Consider the following 18,270-nt stretch of genomic DNA (forward strand, 5'->3'; position numbering starts at 1 on the left):
TGTTTATCTCCAATTTACACATGAGATTGAGATTTTGAGAGGTTAAATAACTTGCCTGAGAGCACAGAGGGTATGTGGAATAGTCAAGATCTGAACCCATCTCTCTCTGATCTTATTTATTTAGTTACACTAGTGATCGAATAAATGTAGTGGTTTTATTTTCAACTTTTTTTAAAAGATTTTATTTAAGTGAGAGAGAGAGCGAGTGAGCATGAGCAAGGGGAGAGGAGGGGCAGAGGGAGAGGGACAAGCAGACTCCCCACTGAGCAGGGAGCACAATGCAGGGCTGGACGTGGGGCTCAATCCCCCTGGGATCACGACCTGAGCCGTAGTCAGATGCTTAACTGACAGAGCCACCCAGGCGCCCCTCATTGTCAGCTTTCTTGAATTGAGATCTTAGCTCACTAATTTTCTATACACCTGTTTCCTAATATAAAAATTTTAAAGGTATAATTTTTTTTGTTACTTTAGCTGCATCCTACAATTCTGATAAGCTTTGCCGTTTTTGATGTTTCATTCCAAGTATTTTTAAATTTCTATTTAAAAAAATTTTTTTTTTAAATTCAAAATATTTAGATACTATTTTTGGAAAAGTGTGTTTTTAAGGATAGATTTTTCAGGGCCTTCTGGAGTTTTAAGAAAAATTATAACTTATAAGAGGGTAACATTTGATAGTTTCTTTTCAGAGTATGAATTTATTGTATTAAGCCAGTGGTTTTCATCTGCCTTTGGCTTTCCTGTAATGGTCCACACTACCTAAAATTTGATGGACTTTTGTCATCTACTTGTGACTCTGTTGCCTGCCCTCTTGTTTAATCCTGCTGCTTCTCGTGCTGGTCTTTAGCTTTGTTACAATGCTGACTTTCCTTTTCGGTTCTCTCTCAGAGTTTAAAACAACCTATAAATGATCTTGTTCTGAGCCAATACGAGCAAAGCAGACGGACACGTGAGACTAATATCATTTTATCTTTAGATCTGTCAGACCATGTGCCATAGTATTCTTGTAGAGTTTACAAGAAAGCTGTTCTTCAGCTTATTCTAAAATTATCTTGGATCTGTACTGCCTAGTATGGTAACCACTAAGCTACATGTGGCTGTTGGGCACTTGAGATGTAATTAGTCTGAATTGAGATTGCATTATTAAAATTGGTTTTACTTTTTTTTTTTTTAATTTAATGTGGCTATTAAGCTTCATTAAACTTAGTTAAGCTTCTGGGTGGCTCAGTCAGTTAAGCTTCTGCCTTTGGCTCTGGTCATGATCCCAGGGTCCTGGGATCGAGCCCCATGTTGGGCTCTCTGCTTAGTGGGGAGTCTGCTTCTGCCTCTGCCACTCTGCTCCCATCGTGCTCTTTCTCTGGCGTGCTCTCTCCCTCAAATAGATAAAATCTTTTTAAAAATTTTAAAAATTAAATATGTGGCTCACGTTATAAATCTTTTTGGATTTAACAACAGCATTAGACAAAAATCATAATGTGCAAGTTAGAGATGGCTTTATCCTTAGCTTCTGCACTAAAATCCTCTGGAGAGTGGGACTCAGATAACACCTCTTAGAATTCCAGGTTTCCTGCACAAGGTTTGGGTTAAACAGGAGTGATGTTGATTCTTTCTGAAGAAAGTAACCAAAACTGAAATCACCTATCAGAGAATACTCTGACCATGTTGATTCCACAGCTTGGTTAAATTTCTGTAAAAGTATTTTAAGATTTCATTCCAGTCATCTTTCTGTTTATCAGACATACAGGTTTATCATTTAGTTAGGACCAGTAAAACCTGCTTTTAAAAGCTTGTTTTGAAAAAATTAAATAAAAGCTTGTTTTGTCTGAAGGACTGAGGGAGCCAGAGCAGATGGGATAAGCTGCAAAAGTGGGCTCGTGCTTGGCAGAGAGTAGAAATGACTACAGAGGAATGTCATCCCCTGATCTGCTTCCTGCTTCCAGAGACCTTTCCACTTCTTAGTGGCAGGTATGGAAAGCATTTGCACAGGAGACCAGAGCTCTGTCATAGTTTGATTTTCCCCCCCTAGATTGGATCATAGACTTTTATTATTTTACCTTAACCTGTGTTGTTAGACTTTGAGCTTCTTGAGGGCATGTGACAAAGAATCGCAATTGTCCTTACATATAGTACCTGTAAGGTGTAACAGCAGTATCATCAACAGTAAAATCAAAGTTAACTAGTGTCTCTCAACTTTTTCCTGTTACGGCATACTTAGAAAATTACAGTGTTTGTACCACAGAGATTCTGGCTGCCCTGTACTTCTAGTCCATACAACTTTTTTTTGTGTGAATTAGGAGAAAAAGTACCTCTTTCTCAAGTTACTTTACTGCCATCTGTTGGGAAATTATTGTAATAAAATGAGTTCTGTAATGACTATGATGTAAGTCACGCCTCCCTCCAGAATTGTTCAGTGTAGTAGCTCAGCTGTGTGTGGTAGCCTTGAGAGCGAGCACCCCAGGAGCCTCGTTGGCCAGCCAGTGGGCTGAGAGAATCAGTATTTGAGCAAACTTCAAGGCACATCAGTATCTTGTGAAACTGGACACTATGCTAAGGACTGGAGCCTCACAGTACCCTCTGAAGTAGGGATTCTTCTAATCCCAGTTTTTCAGAGGAGCAGGCTGAGGCATAGAGAGGTGAAATAGCTGGCCCACAGTCCTGTGTCTGTCAGGTCGCTGAGCTAGAATTTAAACATAGGCAATGAGGTGCTAGAACCTAGGTTCTTAACCACAGTAACATATTCCTCTTGCAAACAGGATGCTCCAGTTTCCAAGCCCTGTTCCTATTTCATCTCAGCCCACTGTAAGGTGTTCTAGAGCCCTGCCCGAGTTCCTTGGATGGGTCTACAGTTGTAGTCTTTCTAGGTTGTGACAAAGGAAGAGGAATTTGTGCTTTCTTCTGGTGCTGTTTCTGTTGAAGTAAGTGCTGTCCCTTCTTTATATTTCAGAATAACCTCTGGTCCTCTTAGTGCCCTGGTGGCTTTACTTCTTCCCACCAGTCCCCATTCTTCATTTGCAGAATGACCAACCAAAACTGTTGCCAACTCATGTAGGTTGATCTAATCTCACTTCAAGATTCCCTCCCCTTGTTAGGGCTCCCAGGATTTTATCTCCAGGACTACCCCTCCTTACTTCTCTGTCTGCTCCTTTCTTTAATCCTACCTCTTTTTGAACCCTTAATTGCTGCCCCTTCCAAAATCACATCTAATTTTCTATCCAAATTATCTTACTTTCTGATTTTAGAAGGTAAGTGCCTCGGGGCAGGGATTGCCTTGTTATGTTGTGAAGCAGTGTCTAAAGTGCTCCATAAATTAGCATCTGTAGAGAGTTTTATACATACTAATTATTATTATTAAAATACAGAAATGCTTTCTGAGCCATAAGGAAGCATCCTAAGATAATAGTCTAAATTGCCTGTACATGTTTTTTTAAAAAAAAGAAAAAAGTCTCTCTTCCTGCCTGAGAGAGCTCTCCGATCTCAGAACAGATCTCAGAACAGCTGCCCAAATCCCAGGACTCTCTGGTTATTGTTTCAATGCTTTTATAGTTATTCAGAGAACCATGTTCGTAGACAGTAAAATGAGGTCCTGTTGGTCATGTGAAGCCATTTGGATCACTCACCCTGGTCAGAAAGGCAGCAATGGCCCTTTGGTTTGCTTTGGCCCAGAATCTTTAATTTCCTTAGTGACATTTATGGTTAAAGTCAATGGTACTCATTTCTCAGGGGGTTTAAAGTAAATTTCATTTATATTTATGTAGATGTTTACTGCCAGAATGATCAACATTTTTTATTAGCATTTTATGATGCAAATGGAGCTTTTAAGACTTGTTGAATTTTAATGTAGACACGTATGTTAGAAAGACTCATTTACAGAACTATTGATCTTTTCCAGTGCTTGCTTTGAGAACGTACTTGGAAGAGTGGTTAGTGAGACAGTTTTCTATCTGGATGTTTGTCTTTCTTGTTGGCCTGGTTTTCCTGAATGTGAGACTTAATAAGTATATATATATATTTTTTATTAACAATTTAGTAATTGTCCTTTTTTGAAAGAAATGCTAGTCAGGATAACTGAAATGATAAAATTATCAGTTGAAGTTATCTATAAATCTTAAATAAAAAATAGTGGTGCTTTTTCAAAGAAAAGACGCTTATTTATCACTCATGGTAGTGGCCATGCCTGGAGAGAGAGAATGAGAGCGGGAGAGCACAAGAGAGGGGAGGGTCGGGGGAGAAGCAGTCTCCCCACTGAGCAAGGAGCCCGATGTAGGGCTCCATCCCAGGACCCTGGGATCATGAACTAAGCCGAAGGCAGATGCTTAACCAACTGAGCCACCCAGGTGCCTCCACTTTATGCCTTTAAAGATAAGGCCTGGGTATATATCATCCCCTGGCCTGATCCTGTTGGAAAGAGTTGTAAGTTTTAAGCTGCATAAGAGCTGAGGGATCATCTGTTCTAGTGGTTCTTAGCTCTGGGGAGTATCCTGGGGAGCTTTTTTAAGAAGCTCCAATTTTCAATGAATCATGGAACACTACATCAAAAACTAAGGATGTACTGTATGGTGACTAACATAATAAAAAATTATTTAAAAAACTCCAATTTGGGGGCTATACCCCCTGTTTACAATTGAAAAACTGAGAGGGGAAAATTGACTTGTATACAGACACACACACTGAGCAGTTATGAAAAAATCATAGCATTATTTACTGACATTATCCTCAAATCTTGGTTGAAATGCTCTCACATTTTGGAGCAAGCAGTTGTTAAATTAAATCATAAGCAGTGCAGAAAACAAGGTGGGACCGCCTGACACCGTCATTGCCTTTAAAGTATCTGCCCTGTAATAAAACTGAGTGCGACAAAGCCACCTTCAGTGCCTTCCACCTTATTCGTATTGAGGAGAGACTGCTGTCAGTTGTGACAAAACCATAGCATCAGTTTGGTTACGTGGTAGATGAACCCCCTACTCAAAGCAGGGCTTGTTCAGTTTATGTGTGGGGAAAAGCTTTTCAGTTAAAGCTTTAATTACATCTGGTAGACAGAATGAAGCAGCTAAGCTCTTTTAAATTAAGCACTTACTAGTTTTCCAAACATGGACACTTGAAATCTTTTTGATAAGGGGGCAGAGAGCACCAGTCAGTAGTCATTCTCTTTGTTATTACTGGGGACAGAGAGTCAGAAAGGGGTGCAAATATTATCATCAACATTTGCTTAGAAACTACAGCCTGGGGGTCCTTTTGTAAACTTTGAAATACAGAGGTTTAGCCAATTCCTTCAAAAGGTTTGTATTTCTTAGGGAGATTGTGTGTGCATGTGCACATGTATGTGTGTCTGTGTTTAGAACCTCTTAAGGCTGATTTGTACTTTTGTTTTTTCTAAATATGAAGTTTAATAAATATATCTTAATTATCATTTTAACAAATATCCTTTTATGAGAAGGCAAACTAGTCAAAATATATTTTAATATGTGAGTATGTGTTTATATGTACATTGTGTGTATATTGTGAATGGATATATATGGATATATATATTGATGTTGATGTATATGTGATTGATACATGTATGTGTGTATGTGTGTGTATAGATACATATATACAGTGAATGGATATATACAGTGATGATTTAAAATGTGGTATCTAAATAAGCAGCCCAGACAAAAAGTGCCACCTCACAGGAAATTGTTGAGATTAAGTGAAACAGTTGATGTAAAATGCTTAGCACATACTTACTGCTCATTGATTTTCTTTATCCGTATATTTATTATATCACCACTAGTATAGGAATTCAGAGGGAAAAGATGACTATCGATTAGATCGGGGAAGGAGGAAAGCATAATTTAAGTAAAACATATCACATCTATTTTATTTAAAATATTTTTAGCCTAAGACTTGAATTGCTAGTAACAATACTGTGGAAGATATAATATAATATATATAAGTACATATTAATGACTTGGTCTCTTTTGTTTCAGGAGCTTTATATTGCTGTAGGAATATCTGGAGCCATCCAACATTTAGCTGGGATGAAAGACAGCAAGGTAACTACACAATAATAATCCTAAAAGAAAAATTTTCATATTTTAAAATTTTGGTTTTACTCTGTTTCCATATAGTTACAATGTGTGTGCATTCAACCATTCAGATTAACACTCTGTCTAGGAAAGAAAGAGATACGAGGTGCTGTTCACTGCTTGAAGCTGTACCATTGGTAGGAGAGGCAGTGCTATGTTATGGAAAGAAGTATGAGCCTGAGTCCCAACTCTGCCCCTAGTTTACCACGTGATGTGTTTTGTCTGCACCTCAGTTCTTTGCCTAATATAGGTGTTTGTTGATGATGTCTGAGGTTCCTTTCAGCTCTGACCATCTATGGGTTGAAAATTTAGGGTGAAGAGAGCTTGATGAGGTTCTGACCATCTAGTTTATGGGGTTTCTGATTGCTGATTCTTTGTCTTCTTCACCCTGGTCCCCTAAAAGTCCCACCCTCACATGGCAGCAAAGCTCCTCTTCTCAGGTTTGTTACTAAGGTGTGACAGATACATTTAGGGTTGGAGCATCTTAATATCTCAGTAATTGTTAGCAATATAGTGTATAGAGGAAACCCTGGATGCTAACTTGCTACTTTGGACTATGTCAGGAAGCCCTGTGTAAGGATTCTCTGAGCATATATTTCAGAATATGACACATTAATTCATGCATACCAATGCACAGTTTGAATTATGAACTTAGTCTTTCATGAAGACAAAGATGCTTCTGACACTCTAGCTTTTATCTATTCAGATGGAAGTTTGATATAAAAGGTAATAAAACTTTTAACAGGTTTAACTTCTAACTTGAAAAAATGCATTCACTACCTCCTTGTAACCTCTAAATGAATTGGCCCAAAACCAGTCAGATTTCACAGTTGGATGGCAGGTTTCTTTACTGAGCTATGAAAACAAGCAGTGCCAGTGGGGGAAATGGTACTGCTGCATTAAAGAAAAAAAAAAAAAAACCAAACACTCCAACACCAGCAGCCTTAAAAAATATTTTTAGCTGAGCGAGTTCAGACATATCTAGAATTCTGCTTCTCTAAAATAAAAGATTCTGTCTGCCAAGATCCTGGTAAAAATGGTCATGCCGTGGCAACAGGACTGGATTGAGGGAGAGATGTACTAACTAGTATATGTTAAAGCAAAAAAGGGACAGTTGAAGTAAGGAGACCAGTGTTGGGGAACCATCTACAGGAATAAATTTGAGCCAAGATGTCTGTTTATGCAGTCAACAAATATTTATTAAGCACTTACTTTGTACTAGATGCTGGAGATGCTTAAATAAAAAAAACCTCCTCTTGTCATCACCGCCTTGTGTGGGAGACGTGGCAATCTCTGGTTGTAATTTTGGTTAAGGTCTAAAATGGGATATTAGAGTAATTGGCTTAAATCTGATAATCACACACTGCATACAAGTTATAGTTTTAATTAACATCATCATATAGTTTAAAGAATATGAGATTTGGTTTTTATATCAAATCAATGTAATGAGTACTTTTTGAACTATATACATTTTAATATTATTGAATACAATCTGTGCTTTAAAAGCTGTGTAGGGAAGAGGAGCATGAATTTATAAGGACATAATTAAGAGAGCTCTAGGATGCAAGCAAGATTTTATGATACTCATTTACATTGACAATTCAGGAATACTCTTTTAGTAATTTGAAAAACTATAACCATCCCAAATCTTTCTTCTTAAATACTTCAGTGGTTCCTTGTCCACAGTTGTGTGCTCTTGCTTTAAAAATAACTTTTATATAGTGGGAATGAAAAAGCTTTCAAATGATTAAACTGTCAGATGTTTGACTAGGTGGCCTCCAGGAAAATCATAAACCATCATTAATTAAATAAATCTCTGCTAGTTCCTGTGAAGCAGGCTTACATATTCCCAGAAGAGAAACACCTCGATGCAAATCAAATGCCTGTGATTTGAAATGTTTGTGCTTGTGACTTTGGATTTGAGGCTCATACTGAAACCATCATTTCTTGTCTCTGACCACACATCTTTTCATACATATGACATGTTTGACTGGAATAGTAGTTACCTGGACTACGCTGTCTTCAATCTCAGATATTCTGGAATATTTTCAACTTTTTGGGACACCCTAGGGGAGTTACACATATGTCATGTAGCCTGTATGTTAGGTCAAACTATATCAAAATTCTCTTAAAATATGTTTGAGCTGTTTTCATGTGATAGAGTTACAAGCAGGTAGAAACTTAATTTTACTTCTAGAGATACAAATAATCATAATCTATTAAAATAACACCACATTAGAGTCAAATATTAGAGTTACAACTTCAATTTTACCTTAATTACAATGGTGTTAGAAGCGTCTATGGGGGGGGTGCCTGGGTGGCAGTTAGTTAAGCATCCAGCTGTTGCTTTCGGCTCAGCATGATCTCGGGGTTGTGGGATTGAGCCCCACCTCGGGCTCTGTGTTCAGCATAGAGTCTGCTTGAGACTGCCTCTCCCACAGTCCCTTCTATATGTGTGCGCACGCTCTCTCAAATTAATAAATAAAATCTTTAAAAAAAATGCATCTGTGGAGAATACCAAACTATTTGTACTATATAAATCTGTTATTAATAATAGAATAGTTGGTAAATGTACCAACTAATGTACCTTTTTTAGGACTATTTCTCCCTAATCTGTTATTATAACCATTCACGTTAAAAAATTTTATAGGAGATAATAGGATCTTTTGGTAGTTCGTGTAGGAGAAATAGTGATTTACTTGTAGAAAAAGGCTGTCCTTTTCTCATTAAATGGTCTTGACACTCTTGTCAAAAATCATTTGACCGTATATGTGAGGGTTTATTTCTGAGTTCTCTGTTCTAGCCCCTTGGTCTGTATATCTGTCTTTATGCCGGTACCATACTGTTTTAATTTCTGTGTAGCTTTCTAGTAAGTTTTGAAATCAGGAAGTGTGGGTCTTTCAGCTTTGTTCCTTTTCTGGATTGTTTTATCTATTTAGGATCCCTTGAGATTCCATATGAATTTTAGGATAGGTTTTTTAATTTTTGCAAAAAATGTCATTGGAAGGACAGTTTCAGTGGATATAAGATTTTTGGTCAGCAGTTTTTTTCTTTTAGTATTTTGAATGTATCAGCTCACTGCCTTCTGGCCTCCAAAATTTCTGATGAGAAATCCATCAGTATTCTTACTAAGGATCCCCTGTATGTAATGAGTCACGTGTCCTTTTTTTTTTTTTTTCCGATTCTCTTTATCTTCGGCTTTTGAAAGTTTGATTATAATGTGTCCCGGTGTAGGTCTCTGAATTCATCTTTCTTGGAGTTTGTTGAGCATCTTGGATGTTTATATTCATGTTTTTCATCAGATTTAGAAAGTTTCCCGCCACTTTAACTTCAGTTATTCTTTCTGCCCTTTTCTTTCTTCTGGGACTCCCACAATACATATTGTGGTTTGTTTGATGTTGGCTCACAGGACCCTTAAGTTCTGATTACTTTTCTTTAATCTTTTTCTTTCTAGTCTAAGGACTTAATAATTTTCATTGTCCTACTTTCACGTTTGCTCATTCTGTCTTCTGATTGCTCAAGTTAGCCTTTGACTCTCTCCAGTGAATTTTTCACTTCAGTTGTTATACTTTACATCTCCAGAATTTTCTTTTTGGTTTCTCTTTAGGTTTTATATCTCTTTTTGATATTTCCATCTTGTTCATACATTGTTTTCTTGACTTTCTCCACATCTTTATAATTCTTTGAGCATCTTTAAAGTGGTCGTTTTAAAGTCTTTCTCTAATAGAGATGCCATCATATCTTTTTCAGAAGCAGTTTCTGTTGATTTTTTTTTCCTTGAATGGTCCCATACTTTCCTGTTTCTTAGTATGCCTAGTGATTTTTTTTTTTTTTTTAATGAAAACTGGGTATTTGAATCTAATAATGTATTCCTGGAAATCAGATTCTCCTCCTTCCCCAGGGCTTGCTGTTTTGTTGTTGTTATCGTTTATTATTCTTGTTTTTTGATTGTTGTAGACTGTCTCTTTGCCAAAGATTAACCTGAGGTATAAACTTAAGGTCTTTTTATGTCTTTTCTGAGCCTGTAATGGGAGGTTAGTTTGCAGTTTTCCCTGTATATGCCGTTGCTTTTGAGTGTCCTAGTCTTGAATGTCTGGCTCCCAAAAGGAGAAAAGAACAGTGAAGGCAGGCAGAAGTGCTTGGACATTTTAAATGCCCTGGAGTAACTTCAGCCAGAGGAGGGGAGGGGCTTGTGACAGTGGGGGAGGTGCAAGGGCAGTAGTCTTCCTCCTCTTTGTGCGTCTCTTTGATCAGTAGCAGCAGTCAGTGATCAAAGCACAGGTCCCCAGTCCTTGGAGGACAGGGTTCTTTTTGTCCACTGTCTCCTGTAGGAACATGTGCACAGCTGCTTGCCATTGGGGGTGGGGAATGAGTACCTGTTACTGCACTAAGAGTTGCGAGCCTTCCCCTGGAAGTTGCAAGCCTTCAATAGACTCCGGATTTCCAAAATGGGTACATTAGACAGATTCTGCCAGTGCAGTTGTTAACAGTATAGGTAGGAAGACAGATTCCTCCTGATGCTTCCTACTTTGCCATCTTCCCAGAATCCTCTCCTTTGATTTGTTACTTCCTAAAACATTGTTTTTCATATGTAAGAAAAGGACTTAGAAAAATAATGGTTTAAAACCTTTTTAAATACTGTGATGGTCTAATGGTGGTGTGGGAGATAATTTTGTTATGTGCAAACCCAGAAATTTCTAAATCTACAATATTGACACAAATGAATTAAATTAATCTTATTCACTAGACATTTTTAACCATATAAATTTGTTGTTGGGAATGTTAAAATAGAACCATGAATCTGTGGTATGTTTTCTTGATAGAGGCCAAACTCTGTTTTTATTTCACAGACAATTGTGGCTATTAACAAAGACCCAGAAGCTCCAATTTTTCAAGTGGCAGATTATGGAATAGTCGCTGATTTATTTAAGGTAAGCTGGCCTTGGGAGAGATGGCTATTACCTCACTTGTCATCCAAGAACCTCTTAGAGTTGGTCAGAGAGGAAGCCATTATAGCAAAACATTGTGTGTTTGTGTACTTGTGTGTCTGTCTGTGTTTGTATTATATTAATATATGTACACAGTTTTGAACTGTGAAGTTGTCCTAATAAATACATGAAGTTTATATGGAGTATTATAACTTTACCTTTAAGGAGTCCATATTGTTTTTAAAATATCCACATGGCTTTTGGCATTTCATGTACTAAGTTAGTACACAATATGAAGTGACTCAAGTAATTATGACCTAGAATCGTATTTGGTAGGTGCCTTAAAGAAATTCACATCAAATACCATTGTTCAGAGATTTGCCGAAAGTGCTACAGCTTTTCTTTTCTTTTAAAAGTTTTATTTGTTTAAGTAATCTCTACATCCACCATGGCGCTCAAACTCATGACCCAAAGATCTAGAGTCGGATGCTTTTCCCACTGAGCCAGCTGGGCGCCCCCATGCTACAACTTTCCAAGGGAAGACTAGGCACTCAAGTCCAGCTTATCTGACTCAACAAGTATGCTCTGTTTGCTGTATGTGAGAGTTAAAGGCCTTCCTAATGTGATATATGTAGGGGAGAACACTTATTTCCCATTCTCATATTCTCCACTTTTTTGAGTGCTCTTTCTACCCCGCCACCACCCCTGTATTTGCCCTCCCCATGAGCAAAATTACTTTAATGATACTGATGTGCACTTATACTGATGTGCACCATTTGGCCACATTTAAAGGTCATAGCTCATGCCTGGCCTGGTTTCTTTCTGTCCCTCAGGGCTTGCCTACAGACTTCCAGGTAGCCTTGTGCAGAAATCACTCATGCTGGCATTGAGGCTCTGAAAGTAGCATCCAACCCTGGGAGAAGTAAGTGGGTTTGCTAGAGTGAGGAACCCCTCGCACAGAATTAGAGCAAGCTATTGTGGGCCTTAATAGAGAGGCGACAGCCTGAGAAGAGAGCCATGGTGGTCCCCTTGACAAGAGAATTGGCCCATTACCATGGCTTCACCAGCACTATATATGAGTCAGATGAACTGAGTGTACTTTGAGAGCACATCTGTACTTTGAAGTATATATATGTGCATACTCAGTGATGATGGACCCTTCAACTGCTCATGCAGAGGCTAGAATGAGGCTGTTGCCCTGCATCAGCCTTCCCCACGCCCAGCCCCTCGAAGAGCCTCTATCTTGCCTTGGGAAGAATACAGCCCCTCTTCAGTGATCCTGGGGTCCTGTAATTGAAATTTAGGATTTGGGTAGTTCTGCTGCTCCTGTTTCCTGGCCCAGCTGTGTAAGAACAAACAATATTTAGTGACAGTTTGACTAGTACAATATACCAGTGGGAGGAAAAGTGAGTATGAAAGAGAAATTTTTTGGATCTCTGTGCAAGGATAACTTTGTTCGGGTAGCAAGCATTTAGCTACAGCGAGAAGCTTAAAGGAGTAAAGATTTTTCAATTAAAAAAATGAAACACCTCTGAACCCTCACCATGTATCAGGTTGACATGTTTGCAAACAGACATGTACTGTAGTTGCCTTGTATTTTTCTCCACGAGAATATTTAAATAAGTTTACAAATAATTTTAAGATATGTTTTTCTGTTTTCTTGTTTACTATGTATTACAACCTACAGAGTGGGCTTACTTGATAAATAGATGAAGTGTTAAGATAATTGGAAATTTGTGATGTTTATACAGTGGATGCCTGCCTTGGGGCAGGAGTATCTTTGTAGCATTTACTGGTGGAAGGGTGTCGTACACACTATGCCTCTTGCATTAAGGGCAGCTCCCAGGTTTGACATGAGAGAGAGAATGCGAGTGAGGGAGGGTGTGTGCACGTGTGTGTGCCGAAAGAGGTATTTTGTTGAGAGTCCTAAGCCGATGGAAGTGAAAAGAGACCTCAGGATTCAGTGAGCGGATTTCTAAGCAGAGATTCTCAGGCTATTTTTGGTGTTTGAAGAAGCCCACGTTTGATAATGTGTTTGGACTAAGACCTACCATTTATGTGCTTATAGCTACAGTTACATTAACGCAGTGGTTATCGCATGCTGCTCAGAAGTTCTGAAGCACAGTTATATATACCTTTGATTAATATAAAGGGAGAAAAGTTAATCCTTTAAAAAGCAGTCTGGGGGGAAAACTGATTAGATTATGAAAATATTAAAAATCTGCTTGAGGGGTGCCTGGCTGGCTTGGTTCGTAGAGCATGCGACTCGATCTCGGAGTTGTAAATTCAAGCCCCACGCTGGGTGTTGAGATTACTTAAAAATAAAATTTAAAAGGAAATTACTACTTGAGTTGTAGCCTCCCAGTTGCTATTACATGTGTAACACAAGCGAGTTATGTTCTTTTTAAGTTGTCTGTGTCCCAGAGAGATGGGATTTGAGGAAATTACTCAGCAAGTTTTTGGCACAATTAAGCCAGGCTCCTGATTCTGTTCTTTCACTCATCACCCTGCCTTTCTAACTCATCAGGGACTCTGGCCAGGTGGTTCACCACTACTCCTCTACCCTTGATAAATTGCAGTAAAGAGGACCTCACCTTTGGCAGGCCTCTAGGAACCTAGACTGTATCTATCACATTGTTTTTTCAGTTGAAATCAGAATGAGTATAACACAGATGAGTACCCTAGTGATTCTGACCGGAGAATGGGCCAGGCGGGGTAGTGCTGCGCAGGGCCGTGCTTTGTCTTTTAAAAATCAAATATTTAAAGGTATAACAACAAGTGAAAATATGGTTATGCAAATCATGAATGAGAATTAGTTAGCATTATCTATTTCAGACTAAGATTTTAAAGAAAATATCTTAAGTCAGGGGCACCTGGCTGGCTCTTGATCTTGGGTTTTAAGTATGAACCCCACATGCTGGAGGTAGCGATTACTTAAAAAAATAAATTATAAATTATAATAAAATCTTTATTTTTATTTTTTTAGAGAGAGAGGAGGGGTGCAGAGGGATAGGGAGAATGTTAAGCAGGCCCCACGCCCAGCACAGTGCCCAATACAGAGCTTGATTTCACAACCTTGAGATCATGACCTGAGCCGAAATCAAGAGTTGGACACTTAACAGACTGAGCCACCCAGGCATCCCAAAATAAAATCTTTAAAAAAATGAAAAGAAAAGAAAAAGAATATCATAAGTCACATAATCGTTGTATAAAAAGGACTCTTTTAGACTAAATTTCTGTGTAAAAACTTTAAGTTTCAAACTATCACATAACAGACTAATAGTGCTCTGAATGATATGTCCACCAAACTTTTTTGTGTCTGGAGTAAAAATGTGTATGCATTTTATTTTTTAATTGTTATTGTTTTACTTCATTCTTCAACAATCATGAGTTAGAGACAAGTTGGTTTTTTTCTTCATATAAGAAAAATAATACAGTACAGTAGTTAAGAGCTTTAATTCAAATTCTGTCTTGGCCACATATTAGTTAAATTATCTTGGCCAAGTTATTTAATTTTTCTGAATGTAAGCTTCCTCAAAAGCAATGTAAATACCTACCTTACAAGGTTGTACTGAAGGCTCGGTGAGATTATACTGTACCTAGTACAGACAGTCGGTGTTAAATATTAGGCTACGTGTTTGTATGTCCTTTCATACAGGTACATAGTAGGTGTTCAATAAATGGTAAATATTATAATCGGAGTGAGAGTGACAGAGTATAGGACACTGCCTGACTGGTGGTGGTTGTTTTTTTAAATAGCTTTCTTGAGATTTAATTCACAAATTATAGAGGTCACCCTTTTAAAATGTATAGTTCAGTGATTTTCAGTATATTCAGAGTTATGCAACCATCAGCTATCTAATTCCAGAACATCTTCATCACACTGAGAAGAAACTGCATACCTGTTCTCAGTCACTTCCTGTTCCCCATTCTCCCCAGACCCTGGCAGCAACTAATCTGTTTTGTGTTTCTATGGATTTGCCAGTCCTGGACATTTCATATAAACAGAATCATGTAATATATGGTCTTTTGTGGCTGACCTCTTAGCATGATGTTTTCAGGATTCATCTGTGTTGACTTCTGTATCAGCACTTCTTTCCTTTTATTGCTGAGTAATCTCCATTGTGCAGATATGCCTCATTTTGTTTATCCATTACTCATTGGATGGACATCCGAGTAGTTTCTACTTTTTTGCTATTATAAGTATTGCTGCTGTGAGCATTTAAGTTTTCGTGCAGTTACATGTTTTCATCTTGTGTAGGTATATATCTAGGAGTGGAATTTCTGGGTCACTTGATTACTCTGTTTTTAACATTTTGAAGAACTGCCAGACTGTTTTCCAAAGTGGCTGCCCGTTTTACATTCCCACCAATAATGTGTGAGGGTTTCTTTTCTTTTCCTTCCCTTCCCCCTTCCCTTCTTCCTTCCCATCCCCCATCCCCCTTCTCTTCTCCCTTCCCTCCTCCCCCCTCCCTCCCTTCTTTATCTGTTTATTGTATTATTGGCTTTATTAAACAAGTCATGAATCAGGCAGCATCCCATTCAGCAAGTAGAGGGGAGCTCCTGTCTTTTCACTTTCTTGATGTCCTTTGATGCACAAAAGTTTACATTTTGTCGAAGTCCAGTTTATCTTTATTTTTTATTGCTTGCCCTTTAGTAGATGTCAAATATATGAAACTTTTGCTTAATCCAGTACAGTGATTATAGGCCTACAAGTATCTGTTCAAGTCCTCACTTTCATTTCCTTTACGTATATGCCTACGGATTGCTGGGTAATATGGAAATTCTGTGTTTAGCTTTTTGAAGAACCTCCATCAAACTGCTTTCTCTAGTGGCTACACCATTTTACATTCCCACCAGCACTGTGCAAGCCTTCCGTTTTTTCCACATCTTTGCTCACACTTGGTACTTTTCATTTTTCAAATCAGAGCCATCCTGGTAGGTATGAAATGGTATCTCATTGTGGTTTTGACTTGCATTTCCTTAATGACTAATGATGTTGAGCATCTTTTCATGTGCTTATTGGCTATTTGTGTAGCTTCTGTGGAGAAATGTTTATCCAAATCCTTTGTCCTTTTTTTTTTTTTAAGATTTTATTTATTTATGTGACAGAGAGACAGCCAGCGAGAGGGGGAACACAGCAGGGGAGTGGGAGAGGAAGAAGCAGGCTCCCAGCAGAGGAGCCCGATGTGGGGCTCGATCCCAGAACACCGGGATCACGCCCTGAGCCGAAGGCAGACGCTTAACTGCGCCACCCAGGCGGCCCTGTCCATTTTGTAATTGAATGTCTGTCTTTGTTCTTCAGTTGTAGGAGTCTTTTATGTATTCTGGATGTTAACCCTTACCAGATATATAATTTCCAAGTATTTTTTCCCATTTTGTAGGTAGGTGGTCCTTTCATTTTCTTTAAAGTTTTTAATTTTTCACAAAAGTTTTTAATTTTGATGAAGTCTAGTTCATCTGTTTTTTCTTCTGTGGCTCGTGTTTTTGGTGTTATATCTAAGAATCCATTGCCAAATCCAGGGTCATGAAGATTTAGCCTTAAGTTTTCTTCTAAGAATTTTATTGTTTTAGCTCCCATAGTTAAGTCATTGTTCCATTTTGGATTAGTTTTGGTATATGGTGTGAACACGGTGAGGTCCCATCTTCACTTTTTGGCATGTTGTCACAGCACCATCTCTGTTGAAGAGACTGTTTTATTCCCATTGATTGGACTTTGCATACCACCTGTTTTTAAAAACTTTTTCCACTTCTCCCCAACGTAGCTGTTCACTAGAGTCATTCTAATCCCTTTATGCTCTCTCTTTGGAACCTGCAGGGCTTATCTCTGTCTGCCTCCTCAGTTTTTGTCCAGAATCCTTTTCTCCTCCATGTTAATGTTCTGATTTTTCCGAGTCCACACTTAATCTCTTCCTCAGAACTCCTGGATTTTGAGCATTTAGTGCCGTTCTTCTCATCTTCTTAATTGCAGTGTAAGATGGGCACGTTTTTGATTGCGTGGCTCATAGGCCTCTGTCTTTTCTCCCCAGCTAGGGGGGTGGTACTCCTTGTGGGCAAGAATTAAGCCTGTACTCTATTTTCCCATGGTGCTTACCCTGGGGAAATACTAATTAAACGACTGAAATATAGTTTTGTTGTGATTTCTATCAGTACATTGTCTTATTTTAAACATAAATTCACTTTCATTTGGTCTTACTGACTAGGGAGCTCTGGCTGCACTATCTAAAATAAAAATAAGAGGGGGCGCCTGGGTGGCACAGCGGTTAAGCGTCTGCCTTCGGCTCAGGGCGTGATCCCGGCGTTCTGGGATCGAGCCCCACATCGGGCTCCTCCGCTGGGAGCCTGCTTCTTCCTCTCCCACTCCCCCTGCTTGTGTTCCCTCTCTCGCTGGCTGTCTCTGTCACATAAATAAATAAAATCTTTAAAAAAAAATAAAATAAAATAAAATAAAAATAAGAGTCCGCATCTCTGAGTTTGCTCAGGCTGTCAGACATTCAGTGAACTTGAGTGGCGTTTTCTTTTTCCTAACTAATAAGGCATTGTGTAGTATGCTTGGGAAGTCTCAGGTTGATCTGATAAAAAAGGATATGGATGATGGACAGAGTGCCCTCAACCCTTTTTGGGGGAGTGTGGCAGGGAGACATTCTGGAAGGTTTTTAAAAATCGTATGTTCTTAATTAAGTTAATGTTTCATTTAAAAGAAGTTGGGCTCTAGCCTATTTTTCATGAAACACGTAGGCCCCACAAGAGTTTTGTTTAACATGTCATCTGTGACTGACATCAGCTCATGGTCTCTCCACCGAGCAGAGCTGGGAGAAGTGGTGCCAGCACTTAGTGCTGCCCCTGAGCTAATGCCTACTGGCTCCATGGTAAACATGGGCCTTTTAATAGACTGGAGACAAAGTGACATTCGGAAGAAACAACATGTCGACAATTTCCTTAATAAATTTTGTACGAACACATTATTTCCACCTAATGGAAATGTAGCTCTCTTAAATAATTGAGAGGCTGTATTCATCAGTGGCGAGTTCAACTGGGATCTCTCTGAGCTAGGACAGTCGCCAGCCCCGTGGAAGGCTGGGTAATTGATATTTTGCACAGGTGGCTCAGCTAGTTTTCTGGTGGGCTCATGCGACACTCCCCTGCAGTCCCCGTGCCCAGTGCTCCTGTGTCGTCCAGGCTGCCACAAAGCAGCTTCACACTGAAAGCTCCAGTTGCAGCCACTGAACTGCCAAGACTAAGAGTTAGTAGTTCATCCTTTTTAACATGGGAGCCAACTC

At 38.8% G+C, this 18,270-nt stretch overlaps 1 protein-coding gene across 2 annotated transcripts in view; it reads left to right on the forward strand.

Moving 5' to 3' along the window:
- Window positions 1-18,270, forward strand: part of ETFA (electron transfer flavoprotein subunit alpha) — a 76,095-nt gene that overhangs the window by 55,905 nt on the left and 1,920 nt on the right. Inside the window, exons 10-11 of one of the 2 annotated variants that reach the window (XM_057303741.1) lie at window positions 5,964-6,029; window positions 10,913-14,171. In XM_057303741.1, coding sequence (XP_057159724.1) covers window positions 5,964-6,029; window positions 10,913-11,152 — 306 coding nt within the window. In that variant the 3' untranslated portion in view covers window positions 11,153-14,171. Of the gene's footprint in view, window positions 1-5,963; window positions 6,030-10,912; window positions 14,172-18,270 lie in introns of those variants that run through there. The other variant, XM_026489481.4, reaches the window with a different exon arrangement.

Source organism: Ursus arctos, unplaced genomic scaffold (genome assembly GCF_023065955.2).
Source record: "Ursus arctos isolate Adak ecotype North America unplaced genomic scaffold, UrsArc2.0 scaffold_28, whole genome shotgun sequence".
NCBI lineage: Eukaryota > Metazoa > Chordata > Mammalia > Carnivora > Ursidae > Ursus > Ursus arctos.